The sequence below is a fragment of the Enhydra lutris genome, unplaced genomic scaffold (genome assembly GCF_002288905.1).
Source record: "Enhydra lutris kenyoni isolate GAN:26980312 unplaced genomic scaffold, ASM228890v2 scaffoldscaffold11, whole genome shotgun sequence".
Taxonomy (NCBI): Eukaryota; Metazoa; Chordata; class Mammalia; order Carnivora; family Mustelidae; genus Enhydra; species Enhydra lutris.
The window spans coordinates 2,791,185-2,818,022 of NW_019154095.1; the positions used below are offsets into that span (position 1 = coordinate 2,791,185).

The following is a 26,838-nucleotide window of genomic DNA, read 5'->3' on the forward strand; positions in this document are numbered from 1 at the left end:
AATATATATAATAATATTGTGCCAGCCAACAGCAGCAACATATGACCTCTTGTCTAGATAATTTCTATTTAGACTCTGTGTGTGTGTATGTGTTTATTTTAGACCATTCTTTTTGGATTCGAGTAATTGAAAGCTTTAAAAGTGGGTAGATATGGCCTAAATAACCCTACCTGGAAAATATCAAAAGAAATAAAACAAAAAGTATTTTTGAACTGTAGAGGTTAGCGTTATGTAAGATAAAATGTAGTTTCAAAACTATACTATAGTTCCCAAACTTTCACGTAAATTCATGGGAATTTGTATTTGATTTTTCGAGGCCAAAAAGGAAAGAAAAGTTCAATTTTGAATTCAGTATTAAAAATATTTAAAATGGAGAAGACTTTTCAAAAGTTCTTGAGATCAATGGAGATAAATCACTTAATTGGAAGTTTATGGAAGACATTGTAATTATGCACATCTTTCTTGTTGACTCACACATCAAGATCATGCCAACCGAGTAACGGACGGCACTTTATAAGAAACAAGTTTAAAATGATGATCATGAACGCAATGTTCATACTTCAATAGACTATGCTTCAATAGAAATAGCTAGAGGGTCAAGAGACCAGATACATAAAAATAGGAAAGAAAGGCATGAATTCATCATAAATATTGTTCAAGTTTTAAGTTCAGCCACATGAACAGATGAAGGGACATGGCAAAGGGAGGATGTGTTGAAGTGAAACGCACATCTCTCTCAGACACCTGCAGAAGCCTTCTCACCAGGAAAGGGGAGAGAAGCCTCCCAAGACACACACACACACACACACACACACACACACACACACACACACACACCCTCTCTCCCTTCTCTGTTCCCAGAAATGCCTTCATTCCACGACCTTCCTCTACCCTACAGCCTAGGTAAGACTCGGGAGCACCTGTGTTTGCCTAGGACCTGATGAGGCATATACCTTCCAAATTCTCATTCTTGGTCTGGGAAATGGTTAGCTGAGCTGCTTGTTCTCGCTGATGGGTCAGAACAAAACGCATGCTAACTCGGCATGTGTCTCCCTCCACAGGTCCCCCTACCTTGGCACCCTCCACTGGAGCCAGCGGCCAATGCTCTTGTGAGCAGGTCTGCCTCTGGGTAAGACCTTCTCCAGCCCACCGCCCACCATGACCTCTCGGGCTTCCCCACGCCCAGTGCCCATAGGCTTGTCCCTCTTCTCTGTAGAGGAAGACCCCTTTTGCCTAACCCTGAAGACCTGTGCTGATCTTATGGTTAGAGCGTTGTTCTTTCTATTGCAATAGACCTCTTCCCCCAGGGCCATAAACAATGCCTTCCAATAACATGTCTCCCTACTAAGTCTCAGGTTGCTTGGCATTTAATTGTAGATACCAGGGGTGTTCATGCCTTAGTCTCTGAAGTAAGAAGAATCAATGTGTTGAAGAGTTTTAAGCGTCTGACAGTTTTCTAGGAGAAAGATGAGGCTGGTTAGGAGGAGGTGTGTAATGTAGACAGAGGGACCTGCCGGGACCCAAGAGATAGAGCGGAGCTGGGGCAGGGATGATGGCAAAGCATCTGGGGCAGCAGAAGGGACAAGGAGTCACGAGTAGCCCCGGGTTTACAGCCCAAACAACCATCTAAAATATGCCCTGTTTACTCAGAGGGCTGGGGAAGACGGGAAGATGAGCCGACCCGGAAAAGCGAACCGTGTGCTCAGTGCTGCACACAGGGTTCCAACGCCGGCATGAAGCCGGGGGTCGGGGCAGCAACAGACAGACATCTGGTTCTAGGGCGTGTGGAACTTGAATGGGTGAGATTAGCAGGAGATCTATCCACTGCTCGTCGCGGCCGCCGCCTCTGAATCCAGCAGTGTTGGGGACACTCAGGGGAAGTGAACAATGAAAACAGGGGGCTCCAAGGGAGACCTGCATGGAAGTTGTGAGTCCAAGAGCAAAGGAGAAGGAAGCCACTGGTGGACCAAAAGAGATGTGTAGTCCCGCAGAGCAGGGGAGGGGGCACCGAGCCAGCAGTGGGGGAGGCGGGGAACGCCACCGAGGAGCACAGGACAGGATGCATGCCCATGGGGGTGAGCACATGGGGGTGCCGCAGGGGCGCGACAGTGGCTGGAAGGCTGAATAAGCACAGGAAAGACAAGGTGGGAAGAGATGGAAACGGAGAAAGCCGCTGTCCACGAAGGCTCAAGAAATCTCTCCCGGAAATGGGAAGCTGAAGAAATACGAGTCAAAGATACACTAAAAATTACATGTAAATAGATGTGTGTGGGCCCACCTGTGTGTGTGCTTCTGTATGTGTGTGCGTGTGTCTTTGTGTGCACCTGTGTGTGCCTGTGTACGTGTGCATGCCTATGTGTGTGTGTGGCCTGTGTGTGCATGAGTCTGTGTGTACTTGTGTCTATTCACACCCATGTGTGTGCACATGCCTGTGTATGTGCCCCATGTATGTGCTTCTGTATGTGTGTGTGTGTGTCTGTGTGCACCTGTGTGTGTGCCTGTGTACATTTGCATGCCTGTGTGTGTGTGCGGCCCTGTGTGTGCATGAGTCTGTGTGTGTACATGTGTTCACACCTGTGTGTGTGCACATGCCTGTGTATGTGTGTGCAGCTGTGTGTCTCTGTGTGCACTTCTGTGTGTGTCCCTGTGAGTACACACACGTGTTTGTTCACTCCTGTGTACGCACACACCTGTGTATGTGCACCTGAGTGTGTGTGTGTGTGCATGCGCATCTCCCAAGCAGGAGGTGACACTTTCCTAAGGGATGAGGGGAGGAGGTCGAGCTGGAAGCAATGAAGACCCTGTGCCCACTGAGGGTTTATCACGCCTCCTGCCCTGTTCCTCCCTGGCCTTTATTCCCCCGTTTTGGCCTCCTACCTGGACTTTGTATTTGAAGAGACCCCAAGTTTGGAAATATAAATGTATATTTTATATCTAAGTAACGACTTAAGTAACAATGTCTAAAACTTCAACATAAAATACCATCACCTTTTAGTAAGAAAATAGTAAAGCCCTTAATTTCAAACTCAGTCTACATAATTAAAGAAAGCGAGGATTTAACCACCTTGAAAAACAAGAAAAAAAGCTCTATTGACATTCTCAGCTTCGTCTGACTTAACAATATTCAAGAAAGGCCTCCTAAATTATTGGGTACAAGAGGAAAATGTCGAGCTTTCTCCCATGTCAGAAATGGCTCAATAATGCTGGGTTCAGACTCGTCTAAGAGTCTTATATTTAGGTGGTTTGAGGAAAGAAGAAATCCAGGCACTGGACTGGTTCTCTGACGTCATGTGAAACGGCTTCAATAATACCTTTAGACACTCTTTTGAGCTGAGACAAGGTCCCAAGCATGAGGGACACTGCCAGTCCCACTGCCACTGGGAGCGGACTCTTCGCTCCTTGGTCTGGAAGGGACACGATGGACCCGCGGCTCAGAGGACAGTGACAAGTGGGAGGAGGTGTGATGCTGAGTGGGTGACTCAGGAGTGTGATGTCGGCCGTGGGGAGGCAGTGACCGCTGGCAAGGCTTGAGTGTGAGGCTGTGGTGACAGCCGGCCGGGCGGGCCGTGCTCCTCATCCGTGCCTCCGTTTGTGTGGACACGGGCAGCCTGGGCTCTGTGACGTGGCCGGAAGCCCCTGGGCCCAGTCGCACACAGGTTTCACCAAACGCGGAGGTCTGTATTTCAGTACCATTTCAAGGGAGGAGGCATGTCCGCACGTCGTGGATCCCTTACCTTGGTAAGCGAGCTTAAACCCTTGCCGGTTCTGGGAGTGGTCACTGTAGAAGTGGATGCGCGTTTCGTGCGTCGTACTGAGCAGGGCGGAGGGGGGGTCCGGACCACTGAACTGCCCGATCATGGGGCTCGTGTGGTAGGGGCCGTTTTGTATTTCCAGGTAGTCGTGATTAGCTTCCGTAGAAAAATTCAGAAACTGAATATGCGCACCTGGGAAAAAACACGCAAAATTAATGGAAGTGACTATCAAAATGTGTAAGATCAATGCTTATCCAAAGTGATTCAAACTCTATTGGTCTCCCCACACGAATTCTCCAGGAGGCAGAACAGCTCAGTCTGGGTGCCAGACAGCTCCCAGCTCCTGCCACAACACACCTCAGTTCAGTGTCGCCTGTGCCACCCACTGCCGCTGTGATCTTCGTCCGCGTCATTAACGTCCCTAAAGTCAGCGGCTTGGTGCAGTGTGATTACCAGGAGTACATCACAGAGACATGCAGGTACAATACTTAGAATAATGACTGGCACTTGCACCTGGCAATGATTTTGTCCAGCTCTGTTACATTATTACAGCCATAAACGCAAGGTTGTAATTCTGTGTCTAATCATCCGTGTGCTCATTTACAACTTTATCGAGAAAGAAGCCAAAATGGGTCTAAGAAAATGCCCTAGGCTTTCCAAGTGGCCTTTAAATGGATGGTCGTCCCGCCACACGAGAGACTTGCTAGTTTAACAAGTGATCATTTCAATTGTGTCATGCACACGAAGCACATTATGGATGTTTGCAAGAAACCCGATCCAAAAATCCCACTGTAATTTACACACTTCAGTCAAGAGCCTGGCACGGGTCGCACACCAAAGGACTGTCCAAATGACCAGTGTCACTGGTATCATATTCATCTTAGAGGATAATTTAGAAGCATTTAGAGGAAATTCCTCTTGATAATTTAGAAGAATGTCAGATTTAGAGGAAATCAAAATCAGAATCATTTAGTTATTTGTTATAACTTCGTGGCATTTTTTGAAAATTTATTTGACTACTGTGACTGAAATATTTTAAGTCACTTAAATAGTTGACAGAGGGCTCAAAAGGCATTTGTTTTTACATAAATCCATGCAACTAATTTAGGTTTGTAAAGCCTAAACGGAGAATTCCAATAGCCATTACCAATTATTCTCCCAACCCATGAGAAAAGCGTTACTCTGTGTATTCTCTCCCTTGATCACTAAGAGAAGCTTTATTTTTACTTCTCATCTAATATATCTGACACATGCTTGCTAGGTCTGGAAAACTGAAGATAATGCTTACATGTGTTGCCTCACGTAAGTGTACGCAGAAGAAAAAGGATAATAAACGTTTCTACTTAGATACTGATGGGGAATACAGTTATCACGAGCAGCATTCAGTGCAAAAGGAGGAAGAAAAGTCCAAGTAGAGTAGGAAAGAGAAACACAGGCACTCAGGACACGGATCGTGATCCCAGAAGAATGATTCTATCGATGATGGAGAGAACTTTGTGAGGAAGCATTGAGGGATAATCAGTGGCTGTTTGTGTCTGGGAGTAAATGTGAGGCCAACCACCAAGCAAACACTTTTCTCGCAATTACCCAGCAAAGTCCTTATCAGTACCATCACGATTTGACAGGCGAGCAAGCGAAGGCTCTGGGGTGCTGGGTGTTATGTCCAGGGCAGCAACGGACACGCAGAGCTACATTCACACCTGAGTCCAGCTGGCGAAATGCTCATGCTCCTGGTTTGCAAATGGGCTGCGCGAGAGCTAACAACCTCAAGATGCCGGAAATATTCCAGTTCAGATTGGAGAAGGCTGCTTGTGTTAAGTCTGTTCAACCGTGACAGCGAGAGGAAGGACGGAAGGAATAGAATGTGGGAAACCTCAGGCTGGCTCAGTTGGAAAAGTGTGTGACTCTTGATCTCAGAGCCAAGAGTCCAAGCCTTACCTTGGGTGTAGAGATTCCTGAAAATAAGATAAAATAAAATAAAATAAAATAAAATAGACTTAAAAACATAAAAGAACATGGGAAACTTGAGGAAGGGAACCAGGAAGCAAGAAGCAGGAGAAAAACCTGACCTCAGGGAAAGATCTTCAACCAGTCAATCAAAACTTAGAATCATTTTAGAATGAGTAATTAAATTCCTATGACACTAGCTGCACCTGAGCCATCAGGGAAGAGGGATCCTGGTCTGCCCTGGTCGTGGCCACCCCAGTGTTACATACAATATAGGAGTAGGCGGTAATACTACAACTTAAAACAAGTCTGTAAATATTTTAAAAATGTTAAGTAATTCACTTTGTTGAAGAACCATCAATGAAGTGTTCATTTTTTTTCCTAAATTTCAGCAAATATGTTGGTCAAATTTGGAAGCAGAAAAAAGGGTGGGGGGGATTGAGGGAGGAAGGAGAGAAGGAGAGAAGGACAGGACTGGAGGAGAGAGGAGGGGAGGAGGGAAGGTGGGGGGAAGGGGGGGGGGAAGAGGGAGGAGGGAAGGAGGGGAGGAAGGGAAGAGGGAAGGAGGGAGAAGAGGAGGAGGGAAGGAGGGAGGAAGGAGGAGGGGAGGAAGATACTTAATTTAAAGAGGGAGGAGGGGAGGGAGGACTAGTGGATCTCTGGACTCTGAAGGCCCCGTCCACACTCAGGCAGCTGAGCTCCTGGACAACTTAGCAACCTGCACACGCACTGGATTTATTCCCTCACTCACTGTTGAATTAGAAACAAGGTTTCCTTTTGTAGCAGGGCCCAGAGATCTGATAAGAGAGCTTATTACTAATAACCTGTCCTTTTTCTGAGTGAGTCTGTGCCTAGGTCAGGGCTGCTGAGCCCTGTGGTCTGGAATTTCAGGGGCACCCATCACATTCATCACCATGAGGCATAACGCGGACACGGGAGCAACCACAAACAACCCCAGAATTACTGACATTTCTGTCTATGTCCCAAAGTGCGGCGACCATGGGGAATTAGCGTGAGACCAGACACTCACAGAACACATTCACAATTTGGGGATCAAATCAAATCAAAGAGCAGGGAAATGGCTTCAAATCGGCTCATTTCAGATATGCACACGCAGACCTCGGATGTATTTGTCCAGAGATACATTTTGAAATTCACGGAATGACATAGTCGGGGAAGAAACCGAAGGCGGCAAACTGGTCAGGGGCGAAGCCGTCAAAGACGGACAAAATCTCCAAGTGACGGAAACAGTAAGAGTCGTCCTTACTGATTTGGGATTAAACTTGACATGGAAATAGAATAATGACAATTACAATTTTAGGAGAAAATTAGCATTTTAAGCAGGATAAAGTACCCAGCCACATTTCAAACCTGCTAATACACATCAGGAAATGGAACAGAATAGAGCCAGCGTTAATCTGGTTTAAAACGGAATTACTCAGCTATCATAATTTCAGTGACTTGTGTCGAGTTTGGCGTCATGAAGCCAGAACGAAGGGACTGACAGAAGCAGTACTTAGCTGTCCTCTTACTATCTCTGTAAAAACGTGTCACTGTGACAAGAATCCACCTGAATGTCCATTTGGTGACTGACATAGCGCGTTAACGCTGTGCTCATCTGATCACCGTTCGCACCGAAAACCAAGTGTCAGTAAAAGTCACCCGCACAAAGGGTTTTTGACTTTGGATTTGACAAAACTTTAAACACTAATGTGGCCGTGACTTCTGAGTTAAACCTCGTGCTCTAGTCGATAGACCTTGTGAATACAACGTGCTCTAGTAAACACCTCCGGTGCGTCATGAACTCCGGCAAAGCAGCTCGCAGTTTAGAGCTGAGTGAACGCTCTGGAGAGTCCTTCACAGCCTCCCTGCACATGCCCGAGATGGCCAAAGACATGGTCAGTTTGGACAGCGGGACATGCAGAGCCGGAGGGTGGTTTTTAAACATGAAAGGCAACGATAAAGCAAAAACAAACAAACAGGGGCGCCTGGGTGGCTCAGTGGGTTAGGCCACTGCCTTCAGCTCAGGTCATGATCTTAGGGTCCTGGGATCGAGTCCCGCATCGGGCTCTCTGCTCGCAGGGAGCCTGCTTCCCCCTCTCTCTCTCTGCCTGCTTCTCTGCCTACTTGTGATCTCTGTCTGTCAAATAAATAAATAAAATCTTAAAAAAAAACAAAAACAAAAACAAAAACAAACAAACAAAAACGTGGTTGCATGTCTGCTGACTGTGACTTTAAAAAATTCGAGAAAATAGAGACAGACATTCTGTGTCGATGAGGCTTGTGCCAAAGCAACACAAAACAGCAACCCAAATCTGCGAAAAGGAAAGAAAATGACACAAAAATCCTTAGAGCAAAAAGCAGCCAACAACCCAATAGCCCCTTCCTCGCATCAGGCGTTACATTGTTTCAGAAGAGCCCTGTGAGAATCGTGCTTTATGATATTTATTTATTCTGCTTATTTTTGATTTATTATCATTTTTAAATATTGTATTTATTCATTAGAGAGAGCGCGCACACGAGTGAGAGCAACAGAGCGAGAGGGAGGGAGAAGGAGCAGGGGCAGAGGGAGAGGGAGAAGCAGGCTCCCCGCTGAGCAGGGAGCCAGACACAGGGCTCCATCCCAGGACCCTGAGATCATGACCTGAGGTGAAGGCAGACGCTTCACCAAGAGACCTACCCAGGCGCCCCAATGATATTTAATTTAAAGGTAAGGAAATGAGGTTCAAAACCATTGTGGTAATTTGTGCAAATCCATGGCACAGTGACTGATAGTGCTAAGCTTTCTACTCAACTCAGAGCCCCCAGACATGAGCACTCAGGACACCTGCTGTCCATCCCTTGGCTCGAAGTCCCCCCATCACTGGGAGAGCCGAGTTCTCTGCCTGAGACAGGATGCAGGAAATAGTTACCACTGGAACGAATAATTAGCAATGGGAGACAAAGCTGGTTTTCACATATTGGCAAAGCCACTATTCCTTTTGCCTGTTTAAACTATCGACTAACCTTGGGCATGGGAGAGAATGGGATAATCAAAAGGTTATTTCTCTGAGCTTGTAGCGGCTTTACTAATGAACTGGAGAAGCTCTCGGGCAGTCCTACACAATGCAGTTGCACGGAAAGACCCCAACTACCCTGAGGAAAATCCTCCATGACTGAAAAACATCAAGAAAGGCAGTGATACCATGTTCTGCATCAGCGTGTCGTTCAGGTAGCTAGGGAAGCTGAAGCATCTGGGCTCCCCAGTACAATAGTCACCAATGCCCCGAACAACCAAAAACCACACCTGAAAATTAAGAACCCAGAAATGCATGTGCAGATCCCCAGCATTTGAAGAAATGAGGAAACTAACTGTAAAAATATTGAAATGGAATTTATTTTTAAGAAAACTCTGGATCCCCTTTCCCTGTCTGGCCAGCAGTGCTGAGAGAGAGCATGGAGGGGGCCGCCACAGGAATTTCATTGTAACTACCGGACCCCTTCCTGCTAATTATTCCTGTACGCAGCCCAATCTGAGAACCACTGGGCTAAGCGATCATTTCCCTTGGTACTTAGTATTGCAAGTTTAAGTACATATTCACAATAACTGGTCTTCTCTCTGTGCCTTACGTAAGCAATACCCCCACCGCTCCCACTTCTTGATGAACTTCCCAGAGATACTACAACGTACATTGTTTAAAATGGTTTCCCAAACCTCAGACAGAGAAAGGGCTGTTAGGAGATCCCAACCCCCACAGAGACACACGTGCACACACACACACACACACACACACACACACAAACACACGTGCAGGCGAACTAGAATAGGGGCAGGTGGTGAGTAGCAACAGCAATGTGTCAATGCCCATGTTCACTTGGAAGAGCTGATTAGCTCTACCACATTTTTATTGTAAAGTATCCATCACATTATGCATTGAAGGAGGAAATGCTTTCCAACTTGCTTACCAAAATCATCCTAACAGCAGGAATTTTCCAGGTTAAACATCTGCAGTGACATCTCTAGAAACATATCTGCCCAATCTCCTTATCTGTCCCACTAATAGGACACAATATGGGAGATCAGAGAGGGAAGAAATTATTATTAAGGTCCATGACGCTCATCTTCGCTATGCTGCTGTTTGTTTCTGTGATAAGAAACTTCTGGAGTGTTTAACTTAAACTTTCAGATTCCTGAGTTCCAAACCCAAACTTCCTTTCTCAAAATATCCAGGGCAGTGATCTGATGTCTGCCTATGACTTGGGTGGGTATAGGGGAACCTGTGGTCAAGATAAGGCTGAGGGAAAGGGAAGCCGTGAAGAGAACAGTAGTGCTGGAGATACAGAGAAGGAGTGAAATAGGAGAATCCACCGTGGGACAGACTGAGGAAAAGAGAAGAAGAAAGTGATGAATCTGAATTTGAATGGAATCTGTGACACCTTTGGGTGCCCCAGATGAAAAGACATCACAGGCAGCTGAAAATGGGGAGCTCAAATGTGTGTGTTTGAGAGCAAGGCTAGGGGTGGTGTTTTGGGTCCTGTTACTATAAGGGAGCAATGGCAGACATGGATAAAATAAACTGACTCAAGAGTTTCAAAAATGTCATGGGGGGTTGAAAGTTAGGATGTAAAGTTTTCTCGACATCAGCAAAATGCTCTTTTTAATTGCTCTTTTTTTAATTTTTAAACCTCAAAAAGTTTTTTTTAGCAGGGATGAAAAAACCTCAAATATTCACTGTGTCGAGGGACCTCTACCACTTACACGCCTTCTCCCTCATTTGTAACTTCATGTTTAGAAGGATATTTATAGATAAAATTTATCACAAGCAAACCCGGGGCCTTCAATGACATTGAATCTGTAATATTACAGTTGATTCTTGAACAATGTAGATTTTTTACAGCACAGAACTATAAATGTATTTTCTCTTCCTTAAGATTTTCTTATTAACATTTTCTTTTCTCTAGCTCACTTTATTGTAAGAATACAGTACATAATGAAAATACAACATATGACGTGTGTTCATCACCTATTCATGTTATTGATAAGGCTTCTGATCAACAGTAGGTTATTATTAATTAAATTGTTTTGGAATCAAAAGTTATGCTTGAATCTTTGACTATACTGGGTCAGCACCCCAAACCCCAGGTTGCTCATGGCTCAACTGCATTCTGAAGCATAACTACATTTATTCTAAAGAGGTAGGGATAGTGACACTATTTTATACATATTTAGGATTTAAGACATAAAATTTCTTTTTGCCTTTTCTTCAAGATGCTTTCAAAACCCAATAGCATGCAATATCAAATATTTAAAGACTTAAATCGTTTTAATTGTAACATCTCATAAATCTTTTCTTTCATTTTGGCATTTCTTCAAATAAATATTTTGCTTGAGTTCATAGACCATGACCCTAAGACAACTTGGCTGACTTTCCCCCTGAATTATTATCTTTCATCTTGGCTCATGGGTAAGCAACACGAGGAAAAATGCCAGACAATAACCTTCTCCATCACAGAATGGTCAAGTTGGAAAAACAAGATAATGAAATATTTATATCTACTTATGAATAATATATTCCTCATGAGATTTGAAAGTGGGACATACTTGGAATAATAATAACAATAATAATAATAAACCTGCTGAGTCCTTTCTTCTCTGCTTTTGCTGTTTACAGTGCCAAGCCCTGTGCTGAACGCCTCTGAATTGTTTCAGTTCGTCTTCGCCATAACCCTATGTGGCTCTTTTGGCTTTTCAGATGAGGAAAGCACATATCCCGTTTCAGTAGACCACGCCCCAGCAGTCAGCGCTGCAGTGGGCCTGTGTTTCTCTGAATCTCTGCTTTTAACTACTGAGGTCATTTGTCTAATAAACCCATGACCCTCAACGGCCTTCAGATGCTGCTGGAATACGGGGGTCACAGGCGTGTCCGATCCAAACCCCCTGCCTGGTTCAACCATTGCATCCACCACATCCATATCTCAGATCCCCATGGAAGGGACACAGATGGCACTTGTGAGAAAAGCTGAGCTAATGTTGATTGAACATGGGGCAGAACTACTTCCCCACTGCTTGGAGCTGATGATTAAAAAACAAAACTACACTAAAAATCCTGGAAGAAGTAGAGAGCCTCTGTAGTCCTTTTGTGGTTGCTCACCTTCCTCTCCCCACTCACTCCCTGGCTGGCCCCTTAAAGAGCTCAATGGACATGAACGTCCCATGAGGTTCCCCCTTCCACACTGCCTCATTTCCCTGTGTAAAACTCCATATCTGTCCACAGCATGGCCATGCTCGCACACCTGATCGACATCCGCCAAGCCCTCCTGCCCACAATGCCTCTTAGTTGCTCTCTGCTGAGCAAGTAGACACTCCTCTGCATCTGCACTCCTGGTGCTGCTGCCACTCCTGGTACAGGTTCTTAAGTCAAAGCTTTGAAAACCTAATGAACCATATGATCTTCTAGGGCAGGGGTTTCCACTTAGGTTTAAGTTCATTCATCATTCAACTGACATTTCACTTAGTAGATGAGTTCTCAATCACCATCTCCTAGGACACTCAGTGAGGACCTTATTTGGTACACCTACCAGTGGGGGCTTGGGAGAAATTCACAGGTGGGGAAAACCCAAATTAATGAACTCAAATATGAAGGAAATCATGACACAGACAAAGAAAGGCATGATAGGGAATCAAAATTTTACAGACTATGAATTTCTGGAAAAGGCCATAATGAAATTTTAGTGTTCATAATGATTTAAATTATCCATTATTTAAGGTAGAGAACCTGAAAGTTCCTAAGTAAATATTATAAAAAGCCATTTTTGTGAACCTAAATCAATGCAATATATAATTACAAAAATTTATAGAACAGTCCTAAAGTGTGTCATAACTTGAAAAAGACTTCAAAATCATACCAAAGAAACAACAACCATTACTACATCCCAGAAACAGACTGTAGAAGGTGGTACTATGAATAAAAAGATGGATAACTGAATTAGGGATGCTGCATTTTATACTCCATGTGCCTACTCTATCATCATCCATCTAATTTAATTTGCCCTGAAAAGAGCTGCATGGCTGAACTGATTTTTTAATAACTGTCTGTTCCTGAAGTTATTCTACCAAAGCCTTATTTAAATTTCTAAGCCACTTTCAATTGAAGACAGTTACGTCAACAATTGAATAAGGTGCATTTTTCATTCAGGTGAATTCTTTCCAAGACAGAAATTAAAAAGTTGAAGTTTTAGGAATTAAAAAAAAAAAAAATGCTTTCACTTACCATAGCCAACGGGCAGCTCGATTTTCCACGTGCAGTCCAGGTTGTTGGGGTAAGCGCCCGGAAACCCTGGGCTCAAGATCACGCCCCCCATGCTGCTCAGCGTCCCTCCGCAGGTTGCTGTGAAGTGGACAGGCATGCTTAGTGCTGGGGCCATCGCTTTCTAGCACAGGGATTTAACTCCACCTGCATCCCCATGACTTTCAGGTGACTGGTGGCGATGTATTGAGTGGGAGTATTACCTACTATTTATTCCCTGGTAACCATGTGCTGCCTACCAGGCTGAGTAAACACATTGCATGACTTAATTCTTATAAAACCCTAAAACAGTTGGTGTTACTATTACCCCTTTTACAGATTAGGAAACCGAGCCTGAACGGATGAAGTAATTTGCTTGAACAACACAACTAGAATATGGGACCAGCTCCATCGGTTTCCAGGACCAATCTTTTTAGCAGGATAGTTACCGCTGGAGTTCTTTTAGGCATTGGAGTTTAGCCCTCCAACACCTTCTTCCCCGGAAACCTACACTCATGGCTGTGCCTGGGCTTGAACGAAGTCTCCATGAAGCCTGACCTAGGTTACCCATAATTTATGTCTACGGTAGCTGAGGTTTGGCTAGAAGGAAAAACCGAGTTTGTAACACACGTGTCAAATAATATATGTGGAAGTAGAGGAAATTCTGACCCTTGACCAGTTGTGACCTATTAAATGGCCATTTCTGATATTTCAAAGTAATAATGCAAATGCTGTCACATCTTTGCAGGAAGTCGCATCAAAAGGCTTTATTGCTATTCTAACAACATTCTTATCAGGCAAACTCCATTTTGGAAGGAACCTCTGTTAGAGACCTCTGAATCTCCCCTCCAAGCCTACAGTGCACTCTTATTTTTTCCTTCTTTCTCTTCTTTTTAATCACCAACGTAGAAAAACTTTACCTGTCAAGGGCACATTTGATATGGGGAAAAAAATCTAACTAGTCTTAAAAAATCAAGTCTGGTGAATATGGTAATGGCCCAAACTAGGGAATCCTAATCTGGGTTTGACACTGTATAAGTTATTAAAGATGTAGGTTTAGGGGGCACCTGGGTGGCTCAGTGGATTAAGCCGCTGCCTTCAGCTCAGGTCAAGATCTCAGGGTCCTGGGATCAAGTCCCGCATCGGGCTCTCTGCTCAGCAGGGTGCCTGCTTCTCTCTCTCTCTCTCTCTCTGCCTGCCTCTCCGTCTACTTGTGATCTCTCTCTGTCAAATAAAAAATAAAATCTAAAAAAAAAAAAAAGATGTAGGTTTAAAAAAAAATTAAAAAGGCACTTTTGTGGGATGAGTGAATAATTCCAGTAAAATTCTGAATGTGAACTTTGTTGTTTGTGTATGACCTCTCGGGTGTCTTCTCTGTGGGAAAACCAGGAATGTGGAAACATTGGCTCTGGGATGTGCTTCGTCTGTGAGTCTGTCCGTTCCGCTGAGGGCAACTGGCATTCCTAAGAAGGGTCAGCACTGTCACCCCTCCCCGCAGGGCTCTCATCCCACAGTGAGGGCAAGTCCGTCCGTCCAACCACAGGGCAGTTGGACGTGAAAACGCCAGATCAGTGACAGTAGCATGACGACAAAAATGAAGTAAAGGTGACATTTTTAAAGAGGGCCTTTTGATTTTGAACACGATTTTTATGAAAAAGAAGAGGAAAAGATTGGGAATTATAAAACAGAAGCATCTATGTACTGCTTCAATCGAGGAGTGGGACCGTGTCGCATGAAGAGCGGGCCGCGTGGCTGGATCACGGAGTCCTCGTCGATAGTGACATCTCGGGTCACACGGGCCAACTGTGGGCGTCATGAAGACAGAGGGAGGGCCTCGCCATGGGCTAGATCTCTTTTCAGAGGGACAGTCATAACGTAATTCCTCCAGTACCCAGTCATCACGAGTGTAATCCTATTTTAATTTACCTAAAACACAAACATCACTGGGTGGGCGTACCGACAGAGCTCCCAAAGGACGGGCATCCCTCTTTTTTTCCTTTGTGATATGTAAAATCTCTACCAAAGGACTTGTCTTATTGCATATTTGTTCAATGCTACAAGCAAGTTTCAGCCTCCTTCCCAGGCCTTACCGGGCCACCACCATCTGGTAAACTGCCCTCCTGCTTCCTGCTGGACAAACTCCCTCCATCCCAGACCCCTTCTTGCAATGAGGTACCCCATGCAGAGAGTTAATGAGGCATAAGTTGTCTCTGAAAGATGAGGTACTGATTACTATCAAATAGCTGGGGATCTTACATCCTACTGGATTTATTTATCTTCTTTTGTGCAGATTTCCTGGGTTTGTGGTTTTGGGTTTTTTTTGTTTTGTTTTGTTTTGTTTTTGTGATGATATGTGGAAATTTTACTCCAGGGCACAGGGCATGTCCTCTGGAGAGACCCCATGGTATAGGGAATGCCAGCTGGATGGAAGGGTCTGGCAAACAGCTTGGCTGCTCTGGGGCTCGTTGTGATATTGAAATGGTTAATATTGGTTTAAGCTCTGAGCATGGGCTTGATATTAAAACCTGCAGAGGAACATTTTGATATGAATTATCTTCCTTAGGACTTAAAATTTCTAAGAGCTAATAACAAAAATATTATCTCTCTATGGATTTCTAGTCTTAAAATCCCCCAGCTCGTATTAATTTGCAGCCAACAGCTAAACAAAAAACAAACAAACAAACAAACAAAAAGCGTTTCAATCTCTCAGATCAGACTTGGAGATTTTCGTGGGTTGTTTGTGAGTTTTCCAATGAAAAACCTCTCTCTACAGCCTATAAAAAGTTAGGGGTGAGCCAGTGTTACGGAAGTTGATGTATCTTCGACATTTGCGAATATAGGAGGAGAGTAAAATAAAAGATAAAAATCAATTATAACTGGCTACTATAGGTAACTATTTGAGTAAAACATCCTCCCATAATACAGAGTGCCAGCCATGACACACCATTTGAGTGAACACCCATGGGGAGCTGATTTCATTTCAAAGTTAAAAATATCTCAATTCCCAAACTTTAGGGAAGGTTCTTCATTGAAAAAACAAACAGGAAGACGGAAGTTCTATAAGTAAAAGGCAGGGAGGGAGGAGGCAGTGCCCTGAGCTTGGCCCCCATTGCTCTGTGTCTCCCTTCCAGGTCACAGCTGGGATTTCAAATCTCTATCCTCAATGTTTTAGGGTACGGGGTAGCCTAGACACTTACTTTACCCAGAAATCACTTTCAGGAAAACAGATATTGGTCAGTAGGGACTTTCACTTGTAAGCAAATATACTATGATGAACATTACAGGGACGGCACTGTTCCTGCGTGAGACCAGCATGAAGGCGGCCGCTCTGTGTTAAAGGCTGGGATCGGGTTGATCGTCCTCTGTCTATAACTCCATCTGTTTCCCGATCAAGGTCATGAAGGTGCAGATCACTAACAAAACATCTAATACTTAGGATCTGTGGGAGGCAGGGGAAATCAGGCTTTTAGAGGAAGAGGCAGCAGCTAGTCAGTCTCTTGCTTCCCCGTGGAGGCTCGCAGGGACCCTAAGCTCTCACCCTCCTCTGCAAATGGACCCGGCACAGTGTGCGAGTAGCTTAGAGGACACTTTCCGGGCTCTACTGTGGGCTTTAGAATCATATGCTTTATTCCAGAAAGCTGACCGCTTTCTCCTGAAATGCCTCATGTGACACAGAGATGCTCAAAGGTAGTGTTCTAGAGATGGGGGTTTCCGAGTGCTTCCCAGGCAGTGTCCACGTGTGGGAAGCAAGAAAGAGCCTATGAACCGGGTGTCCGTGGTCCTTGCCATGATGACCCACGTTGTCATCTGCTGGGCATTCTGGAATCGCACTGAGAGCCTACCACGTGCTCAAAGCGGAGAGCTGAGTGGCCCAGGCTCTGTCTTCAAGGTCCTGGGCGGAACAGGGAGACTAACCCAAGCTCCAGGACCTCACAGCTCCACGAGAGAAAGTAGAGCCATCCGCAGGGTCGAAATGACCCTGTCATCGCTGTGGTCCGACCTGAGGCTGGGAACCCGTTGAGGGTCAGACCAGCGAGGCACCTGCCCCAGGTGCACACTTCAGGAGGGTGCCTGGGCCCCCAAACAGCAGGTTGGTGCAAAATTTGGAAACATCCAAAGGAATGCAAGGGGGAAAAAAAAAAAACAAAAACAAAACTGTGATGAACAAAATAGCAGCATTTCATAGCATATTTCCCATAAAGACAGATTGTTGCCTTCTCCTCCTGCCTGGGGCCCTCACTGGGGGCCAGCACAGAGCTCGCGGCAGGTGGGGCACCAGGAAGGGCTTCGGCCCCAGAGGCCAGGACTTGAGGGACGTGGCCTCGGGCACTTCAGGGAAGTGAGAGTGGGAGAGCAGGCCGTGCCAGGGCCAAGCTGCCAGCCATTGCTATTCTGAGCAGAGCGTGGGTGAGCGGGAGAACCGAGGGCCAGGAGCAGCCACACACGCTCCCTCCCCTGATACAGTAGGAGGATCCCCGAAACTGGGGACTGGAGGTTAGCATCCTGACGGCGGTCAGTTAGGAGGGGTCCGTCGGGAGCTAGAAGGCTGTGAGAACCTACGGTCGAGGACTTAACAGGCGACCATCGCAACTAGGGACCATTCGGGTGGGAAGCCAGCGGGGGGAGGAGCTCTGTCTGCACTCGGTCGATAATATGGAAGCTGAGACAACATCCGGATGATGGGGTCACCCAGGAAGGGGTTTCAGGAGGTGGGGCAGGGCTTGAGGAACGCAGGAAGTGTGCAGTGAAGGCTGACTGAGTTGCACAGGTCGGGGAGCCCCTCACAACGTTGTGGTCACCTGAGCTGTAAGTGAGGGTTTCCAGTCAGATGGACGGGCTGATGGCTGGTGGCGAAGCTTGAGGCCTGGGTAACCTGGGAGACCGGCCAAGGTTACAGGGCCTTACGCTTCAAGGTCTTCCCATAATGGAGATAAACGAAAACCTCCTGCTCTGCCCGGGGACTCACTCTGACTACGTCCTCGAGGCAAAACATCAAATGAACCTCAGGGCATGAGATTTTCCTCCTGCTGTGCTGTGTTTGGAAGGTTTTTCCCTAAAGAGGTGGGCTGGATCCCCATCCTAACAAACATATCTCCCTGTTTCTCCTAAAAATATACGCTCCCTCCAACTTCAGATCACTTATGTTTATTTCTGAATTTCGTTCCTGGAAACTTGATTTTCCTAAGGCCTAAAGTCCTACACAGACTTTCAGACCTGCTGTGTCCCTTCCTTCTCCTAATTAATCCACTGGCCCTCTGATAGGAAGTGATTTGAGTTTCGAGCCGTGAGCCCACTGTCTTACATCTAATCCGTGTAGGCTGGACCTAAGACGATGAGAAAGCCGAGCCAGTCCCCCCGTGGGACAGGACGCAAGCTCAGGTTTTGCTACACTTCTACTGCATTTTGATGTGATTATGAAGTAATGACCATTTGAAGGGAAATTAGAAGTGGGTCATGTGAAGCCCGGGCCAGTAGCTGTGGGAGCCGGCAGCCCTGTGACTGCTGGAGCACGTGCAGAGAGGACGCGTCGGGGCGGGTGGCCGTACCAATGCAGAGCGGGGACGGGTAGTTCCAGCGGCGGACGGTTCCCGGCATGCAGGAAATGTGGGACCGGCCCTGTTGGAGAGAACAGGAAATAAAGCTCACATCACCAGAGACAGAGTTTTAATGACTCAGTGTGAGGCTATCTGTACTTCCTTTGGTTTCCTTTTTAAATTACACATGTAATTTAAATTTACACATGTAGTAATACGCTAGTGTTTGTCAATGAACCACATATTTGGAATCAAGATGGGGAAAAAAAAAATCCGTAACCACTGTATTTCTTTTCACTAACACCAAAATGTTGCAGGATCCCTCTCAAGGGTCTGTTTGCCGCGTGCTCCTTCCCTGATGCTTAATGGGATGGCTTGGAAAAGACACATCTTTGTGCTTTTTTTCTTTGTTTAATCATCAGAAGTTACAGCTTTTGATCTGGGAGGCTGTGATTGATTAGAAAATGCTAGGTATCAGTTTGAAGAGCAGAAGGTCAATAATACATAATCGGCTTCTGAGAAGGCACCGTCCTGGTCACCCTGCCTGCTCAGAGTTCACACACAGCTCACACACCCCTTCTGGTCCCGCAAAGCACTGGGTCAGTTCCTCCTTCATCAGAGAAAAAGGAGGCTTAACATCCGTTTTATTACCAGACAGGCTCACAAAGTGCCAAATAATTGTGGCCACAATCAAATTAATCCTCGTCACCCACAGTCTCTTTATCCTGTAAATATATGACGTTTTCAACGTTCGACCTTTGGAAAAGTGTGTCCTATTATTTCTGTTTTAAAACCACATGGCCACAGATTAAATTCTGAATGTGTGGGGCTGCAGTCTCTCTCACACTAAGAGAAGGCGGTAAGTGGGCACCGCGGTGCAGACGGCTCTTCTTGATTTCTTTTCCTCCCTGTGACGCGGTGGTCTCATGAGCCGTGGTACTGATCTCGCGAGTTTCCATTTGCCGCCCACAGCTGGCACAGAGGCAACCCAAGACAAATCTTTAAACTCATGTTACATGATCCCAGCCACACAGGGATGCACCACCCAGGAATCTGGACTAACGCAGTTATCAACGACAAACCGATTCCCTAAACTCAGAAACGTTTCCTGCACAGTTCATCTGCCACAAAACTTGTTTTTGTGAGACACATCACACTGTCTGATGTGTCAAAAAGTCATTACACAAGAGGAGACGCTGCTTATCCTTAAAGAAGACCTTCCGTGCCTGCCGAGGTCCATGCTCTGTGGTCACTCATTTTCTGATCCATAAATTATCTTTAATAAATTTCTTCCTGAGTTATGGCAAACGTAAAGTGCAAAGGCCTTTAAAGACACGTATCGATGACTACCAATAAAACAGTCATTTATTACCAATCTGGACCATATCCTGTTACTGATTTTGGCACAAACATTTGATATTAGAGATTCCAGCTGAAGTGTGTATCATGGACCCAAAACAATATAGGACTCTATGTGTTCACTAGTTAAAATTATAAGAATTTTCTGTTTTCAGTTTTTCATCCTATAAAAGGCTGGAGAAGATGGAAATTCCAAAGTGCACAAAGGTCCGGCCTTCCGTCTATGTGTCGTGGGGACAGCACCTCTGTGCCATGTCCAGGAGGCTCCGGTGCACGTCTGTGTGTGAACGCGACAAGGAACGGGGCCCTTCATAAAGGATATGTCATAACACATGCTGCGATTATGTTAACGTGTTAGCAAACGTGTTGTCGCTTATCAGCAACTCAAAAAAAAAAAAAAAAAAAAAAAAGTCAGGAACCTTTTTCACTCCTGTGAAGGACAAACACAGAAGCTTGTGAAGTCAAAGGTTGGCCCAGGCCCTAAAGAAGACCCGGCAGCTGGTCTGCATTGGAAAGCCAGAGCGAGTGAGAGGCCTGGCTGGGCTCTGCCCCTGTGTGTCTGCAGGCCTCTATGTGCCAGCAGCTCCGTAAACTAGCCAACCTCACGAAGGTCCTTCCAGAACCCTCCTTTCTGTTTCCTCCTCTGAGGGCTGCCAAGGCGTCGTGTGTAAAAGGATTCCCACAGCAGCTGCAAAACGACATCACGGAGGGGTAGGGAGAAGGTGAAGGTCCTGGAGTGCAGCAAGTAGTCACGTGCGGGACACGTGCTCGGTTATAAACCAGATGTAAAAGAAAAAAAAAAGGATATAGTAAGGGCCTCTCAGTCTATACGGGGGTGTCCCTCTCCACGGAACCCATGGGAAGTGACTTGGGGTTCTTCACACTGTTACACGGTTACGTCTTGTCTGAAAGCCTCTGCGAGCCGTTTCCTGCAGCACACGGAGTGCGGCCACTCTGCGCAGCGCAGTCCCTTCCCAGAGGCACCTTTGCATGCTTTTCTGAGGCTGCCTCAGGCTCATTTGTTTAAGTCCCTTAAAGAGTAGAACTAATATAGTTTTCCTTAAAATATGATCAGCTTCAGTGTGGTAATAAGCAGACAGCCAAAAGTACTCTATTACCTAAAGTAACCCAAGAGGAGACACATAATTAGGCTTAAGTTTTCCTACTTGACTTGGTAATAAGCGTGCTTCGATTATTAATAGTCATTGTTGGCAGGGAGAATCCTGTAAGAATTATGCTAAGTGACAGAGAGAAACTATTTTGTGAGTAAGCTCATTTGTGGTTAGACCAGAAAAAATAACAGAAATAATGAATGCTGGTGCACATGAGGTTATGAAAGTGCATGAAAACTTTTATATAACATTAAAAATGATAAAGGTGCTTCAGTATTTCTTGGGAATGACCAAAAGCTATTATCTGAGCACCACAGTACCTGGCACAGAGCAGATACGGAATGATGATTTGCCCAACTGACCATGAGAACAGTGTGCAAAGGGGCTGTCAGGGTGACAGTTTGAAAGAGACTCCTGTCCCTACTTTGTCCCTTAGAATTTTATCTGCATACATACGGGGAGAACATACATTTTGAAACAAAATAATTACAAAAAACAAGATGCTCAACTTTGAAAGAGTGTATCCTCATTAGAAGCTATTTCCACATTATAATTAAGATTACCAGCATGCATGGCTTAATGTGACTACTTTGATTTACAAACGAAGTGTGAGAAACTAAATTAATCTCCAGGAGAGCAAATCTCAGGCACTGGCTGCTGGAGCTGGCCAGGGACTCCTAGGTTTAACCCTCTCTGCTCCCAACACTCAAAAGGAGGATACCTGCAGGGTGTAGCCCGGTTCACACTGGAAGGAGAGGACGTCGTTCACCATGTACCGGTCTCCTATTTTGATGCCGTTGCTGGGAAGGGCTGGTTCTTGGCACGCGGCGAGACCCACAGCTGTAGAAATGCAGGGACAAATGCTTAGGAAATATGTAATATAAACAACATTCTTATTTTTGGAAGAACAAAATAGCTTTTTTCCCTCCTCCTAAGGAAATGAACAAAGACATTGAGCCATTCTCTTATTACTCTACCAAGAAGACTTCGGGTGACATTAAATCAGGTTTAGCTAATTCATCAATATATTTCATATTCAGTCTGCAGTGCATCAAGCTTTTCCTTAAATAATAAAATTTGCTACTTCCACGTTTCCTATTACACACTCCAATTCCAACACATACACATTTTAAAAGGTCCTTTCAAATTATGTTTCTTATAATATGCAAAACCCATGACAATCCTCTCTTGCTTTCTGGTTTTTCAAACATAGTTGGCCATCTTTATGAAAAAACTTAAGTGTGAATCTGGGAATTCTATCCTTCCAGACAAACATAATATAAGAACAAATATTTTGTATTATCTCTCTCATTTAAAGACAACAACAAAACGCACGAACAGTATGTTCGCAGATAAACAGGTCCACTACTTATGGGTCCCAAGACTATAATCGGGCACTTTTCTAGATGGAAATGCCTTTAGTTAGGACACTAACAATTTTTTTAATGCATCACATAACAGTGGCCTTCAGCCTAAAATATAGAAAATTAACTCTAAGTATTTAGCACTGAAACCTCTCTCTATGAACCCCATGGCACAGATAGACAAAATATGCAGCTCTGGTATTTTATAGAATAAAAAAAAATGCCTCTGAAATGGTGCTAAAGACGTGGGGATTGCAAATAATCCTTTTGATCAGTGTGGTACGTCTTCTCTCATCTCTGGTTACACAGGACCCACGGGTTTTACAGGCTAAGAGAGGGGGAAGGACATTAACTCGAGCAGCCCAGCTTAAAATTCTCCGTGTGACCTTGGGCTTCACTCCAGGTCTTGGTTACCACACTAACAGACATGAGCTCGTCAGATGAGTTAGCTGATTGGGACTGGGGAACTCTGAGTGATGCGGCTGGGACGGGGAAGGTGGGTCGTCTGGTCTTTAATCAAACCTGAGGCAAAAACTGGCGGGAAACGGCTATGCAGGGGGCGGGTCCCAGCGCAGGGTGAGGACGTGCGCTGCTCCCCTGCACACGGGGCTGCATCCACGCGTGCGGGCTCTGGGTCAGGCACCCCTCCTCTGCGCACGTGCACAGCCCCTCGGCCCGTCCGATTCCACTTACAGAGCGCAGGGTCAGTGGTAGAATTCCTGAGACTTCCAAGGTGGGCGGTAGCCCGCGCAGTCCGCACCCGCAAGCAGGCTCTGTGCAACTCCACGGGGTGCCCACGCGCCCCAGCAGCAGGTTCTGCGCCCAGAGCCCGGAGCCCGGGCCGGCGGCTCTTGGGGGAACCAGACATGCTCACGACCGTATGTCATTAAACTAGACGCGTGACACTGCTCCAAGCCTCGCCACGCGCTAACAGCCATGACTGCTTGGAGCTGATACTAAAGAAAGGTTGAAGTGGATCAAATGGCAGGTCGAGTTCTGCAGGTACAAGCGCGCATGTAGGAAGCCCCTCTCCCAGCACCAACAGAGGAATGGTCCACCGGCCTGCCCTGACCTGCTCCCCTTCCCTGCTCTCCAAAGCCTGGCATGAGAACCTGACAAGACACACACCTGTGGCCCTAGCTCAGAATCAGAATGATCTTGCCAACGCCCCCTAAGGATTCTTGCACATTAAAGTTGGAGAATCACCAGTTTGACTCACTTTCCCCCCAAAGCTGAGATGAAGCAAAGAGAGAAGCATCTTCGTTTTTTCATCAACGGTGTGATTGTTCATTCGAGAGCACCATGCTACAGAATCTGCATCAGAATGGACACCCCCGGTTCCTAAGCTCACTGGATAATTTCAATCCTTGGAACACATTGATTTTTATCTGGGATGAGCAGGTTTGAAGTGTATCATAGAGTTTTTCTATTGGGATCATTTCTTTCCTAAATGGCTATTTATTTAAAAGTATACAACACCATATGCATGAAGTGGCAATGTTTTTTTTTTTTTTATTCCCAGCACAAAATTTCAAGATAATTGAGTCTTTATATTTATATGATAAAATTGCTAAATATGGAAAAATACAACCCTTAGTACTTTATCTTGTTTTGTAGGCATAAGTCTAATGTATCTCTTTCTTAACTCTAGAATACATATTGCATTTAAATTTTACCCTTTCTCCTATCACAGTGTAGCAAGATCACCTGCCACCTGTCACTACATTTTTATCTGACCCTGAAAAAAATAGTTAAATTGTCTTTCGTATGAATTTAATTACAACCAGAAAATCTAACAAGCTAATTTGTGGTGATATCACATCATCATTTTGGTATACGTCAAGTGCACACAGAGACCAAAGACTATCAGTAACCCCCAAATGTTAAAAAAAAAAAACAAAAACCTGATAACATATTTTGAAATTTAAAAAAATGCAACAAGTAATTCAAAACCATTCAAAACCATCCCTTTACTAATCAGATATAATAGGCTTTTACCTACTGTGTTTATTTACTACATGGTGATTGATATGTATGTATTATATGTTAATTTATTTTAATTTTCTCCTTCCTTAAATTCTATGTGTAAATCCCATTCATCCTCTGGAAAAAATAACTTGCATTTACTTGTACCTACAGGAATTATAATACAGTTTCTGAATAAATTAAAAGCATACATAAAGTCGTTTTAATCAGTGTTTGATCTGATGACTCAGGAAGCCATTATATGCAGACCCAGATACTTGTGTAGAGAGAAACATCGGCCCCTCACTCTTCAGTGTCACTAGGTATCTGGTATATGGGAGGAGCTAACAGCACAAAGATATCTGGTGTCTCTAGGGACATTTTCTAGTAATAGCATCTACATATATTACCCAGAGATAAGTAATTAGGTGATTGATGTGATCATCCAGGAATATTTATTGAGCTATCCTGGACCAGAGCCCAAGTATGTTCCAGACAACACGTCTCTCTCCTAACCATGCAATGCCTCCAGCAACGCTGAGTCAAGTCACCGTGAAAATAGTGGATTTAGGCCATGAGTGGAAGAGTTTTATTTTTGGGCTGAGAGAACCATGACTCTAGCAGAGGGGAGAATTAAAGGTGTGGCAGGTTCAGATCCCCAAACCAGCTCAGTTTGAAGTTCTGTCCCAGACGGACGTGTGCTAGCACCGCAGAGGCCCACCATCTCCTGTGATCTACAGAATCCCGGTAGCACCCTCTAGAGAAACGGCAACCAAGTGCATTATGGACCCAACACAGAAAGACCGGGAATGAGACAGGGCAGCCCCAGAAATGCCGGGAATGATGTAGGGTAACAAGTTCTACCTTAGAAGGTAGAACAATGAACTTTCTGACCGCCAGGGGACAGGAGGAGGTATACTGAAGAATTTTTGATACAGAGAATGGGCAGACTATTTGCATTTAATCATTATGGTAATCAAAGCATGAGATAAGGAAGATAGGAGAAGAAAAAGGCAGGGAAGTAAACAGGAGCTGGAAGGACAGTCAGTTTAAGTCCATATGTGTGTCCATCACTTTTTAAAGCACCTAAAAAGAGAACAGTTTTAGAAGAATGTTGTTGGAACAAAACTGATTTTTAATGTTAAATCATGGGTGGTCTATCACCTAAGTGACAGGTATAGTTGTAAAGCCAGTCAACTAAAAGATAGTGATTTAGACACAAAATGAGACATGTTGGAAGACATACAGAAAAAAAAAAAAAAAAGAAAGAAAGAAAAAGAAAGAGAGAACTTCTCTAAAATCAAGCTGTGACACAAAACCATTTGGCAGAAAAATTTTAAATTAATTTTCCAAAAGGACAGACATCTGGTAGAGTTTATTGTAATATTGTAAGCAGAAGTTTTTAGAAGATTTAGAAGATTTCTAATTTTTTCAAAGTATGGCATATTTACATTCTGTGCTATAGATGACAATGTAGCAGATGCTATACAGCGAGGTTTTTTTTTTTTCAAAAATTTTTTAAAGATTTTATTTATTTATTTGACAGAGAGAGAGATCACAAGTAGGCAGAGAGGCAGGCAGAGAGAGAGGGGGATGCAGGCTCCCTGTCGAGCAGAGAGCCCGATGCAGGGCTTGATCCCAGGACCCTGAGATCATGACCTGAGCCGAAGGCAGAGGCTTAACCCCCTTAAGTCACCCAAGTGTCCCTAGCTAGGTTTCTTTAAAAGGTGACTCAAAGCCCCTTGATTCTGAACCATGAGGTATCCTGATTAAACATGATAATGAGAGGGTAATTGTTGAGTGTTCTGAAGATTTAGATCTATTGTTCTAAACAAGTAATGAAAGAGGGATAAATATTTTATGTAAAAATTTGGACATTTTGAAATGTATGGATTTATAAAGTTGGGATTAGATTTAGATGGTAGCTAAAAAAGTCTTTATTTCCCCACGAGTCTAGTCTGTGAAGGCAAAGAATATAAAACAAAGCCGTTAAAAAGATAAGTAACCTAGTTTGACCAAACCCACAGCTTAATGGTTTTACCTGCCACTGAACGTGAAATGTGGATGTTATGAACCAGACTACGACAAACAGCCTCATCGGTTCTCCAGAAGGTATTACAGTATCCTAAGTTCATTAGGTAAAATTCAGAGATGGTTTGCTTAAATCTTGAGAAAGAAAATAATTTTGAGATTCATGATAGACATGCCATGTTGGGAGCAGAAAATGTGAGCCTGTGTAGATACCGATGAGACAACTCTGAGCGGTTTTTGTCAACTTAGCATTGTCCTCATTTTGACTAGCGTTATGTAGGCTTTTCAAAGACCACAAATTAAAAAAAAAAAAAAAAAGGCATGTCATTCTAGCCGCACGGCTCAAAACAATGATCAAGATAAAAACTACAGAGAGAGGAAAGCGGAGCTGGATAGTGAGACCCCTAGAGCTGGGGTAGCTCACAAGGGCACAGAGGTCAAAGAACATGTGCAGATATATAAGCTTTATTAAATACATGGGGAGGTCATCATAAGCACTATAGGGACAC

General features: G+C 44.7%; 1 protein-coding gene across 1 annotated transcript in view; it reads right to left on the reverse strand.

Annotated features, from left to right (window-relative positions):
- Positions 1 to 26,838, reverse strand: part of LOC111144434 (CUB and Sushi multiple domains 1) — a 1,720,260-nt gene that overhangs the window by 162,729 nt on the left and 1,530,693 nt on the right. Inside the window, exons 37-40 of the mRNA XM_022498737.1 lie at positions 21,691 to 21,809; positions 18,511 to 18,580; positions 12,950 to 13,066; positions 3,735 to 3,944 (exon numbers count right to left, since the gene is read on the reverse strand). Of these exons, the coding sequence (XP_022354445.1) occupies positions 3,735 to 3,944; positions 12,950 to 13,066; positions 18,511 to 18,580; positions 21,691 to 21,809 (516 nt within the window). The remainder of the gene's footprint in view (positions 1 to 3,734; positions 3,945 to 12,949; positions 13,067 to 18,510; positions 18,581 to 21,690; positions 21,810 to 26,838) is intronic.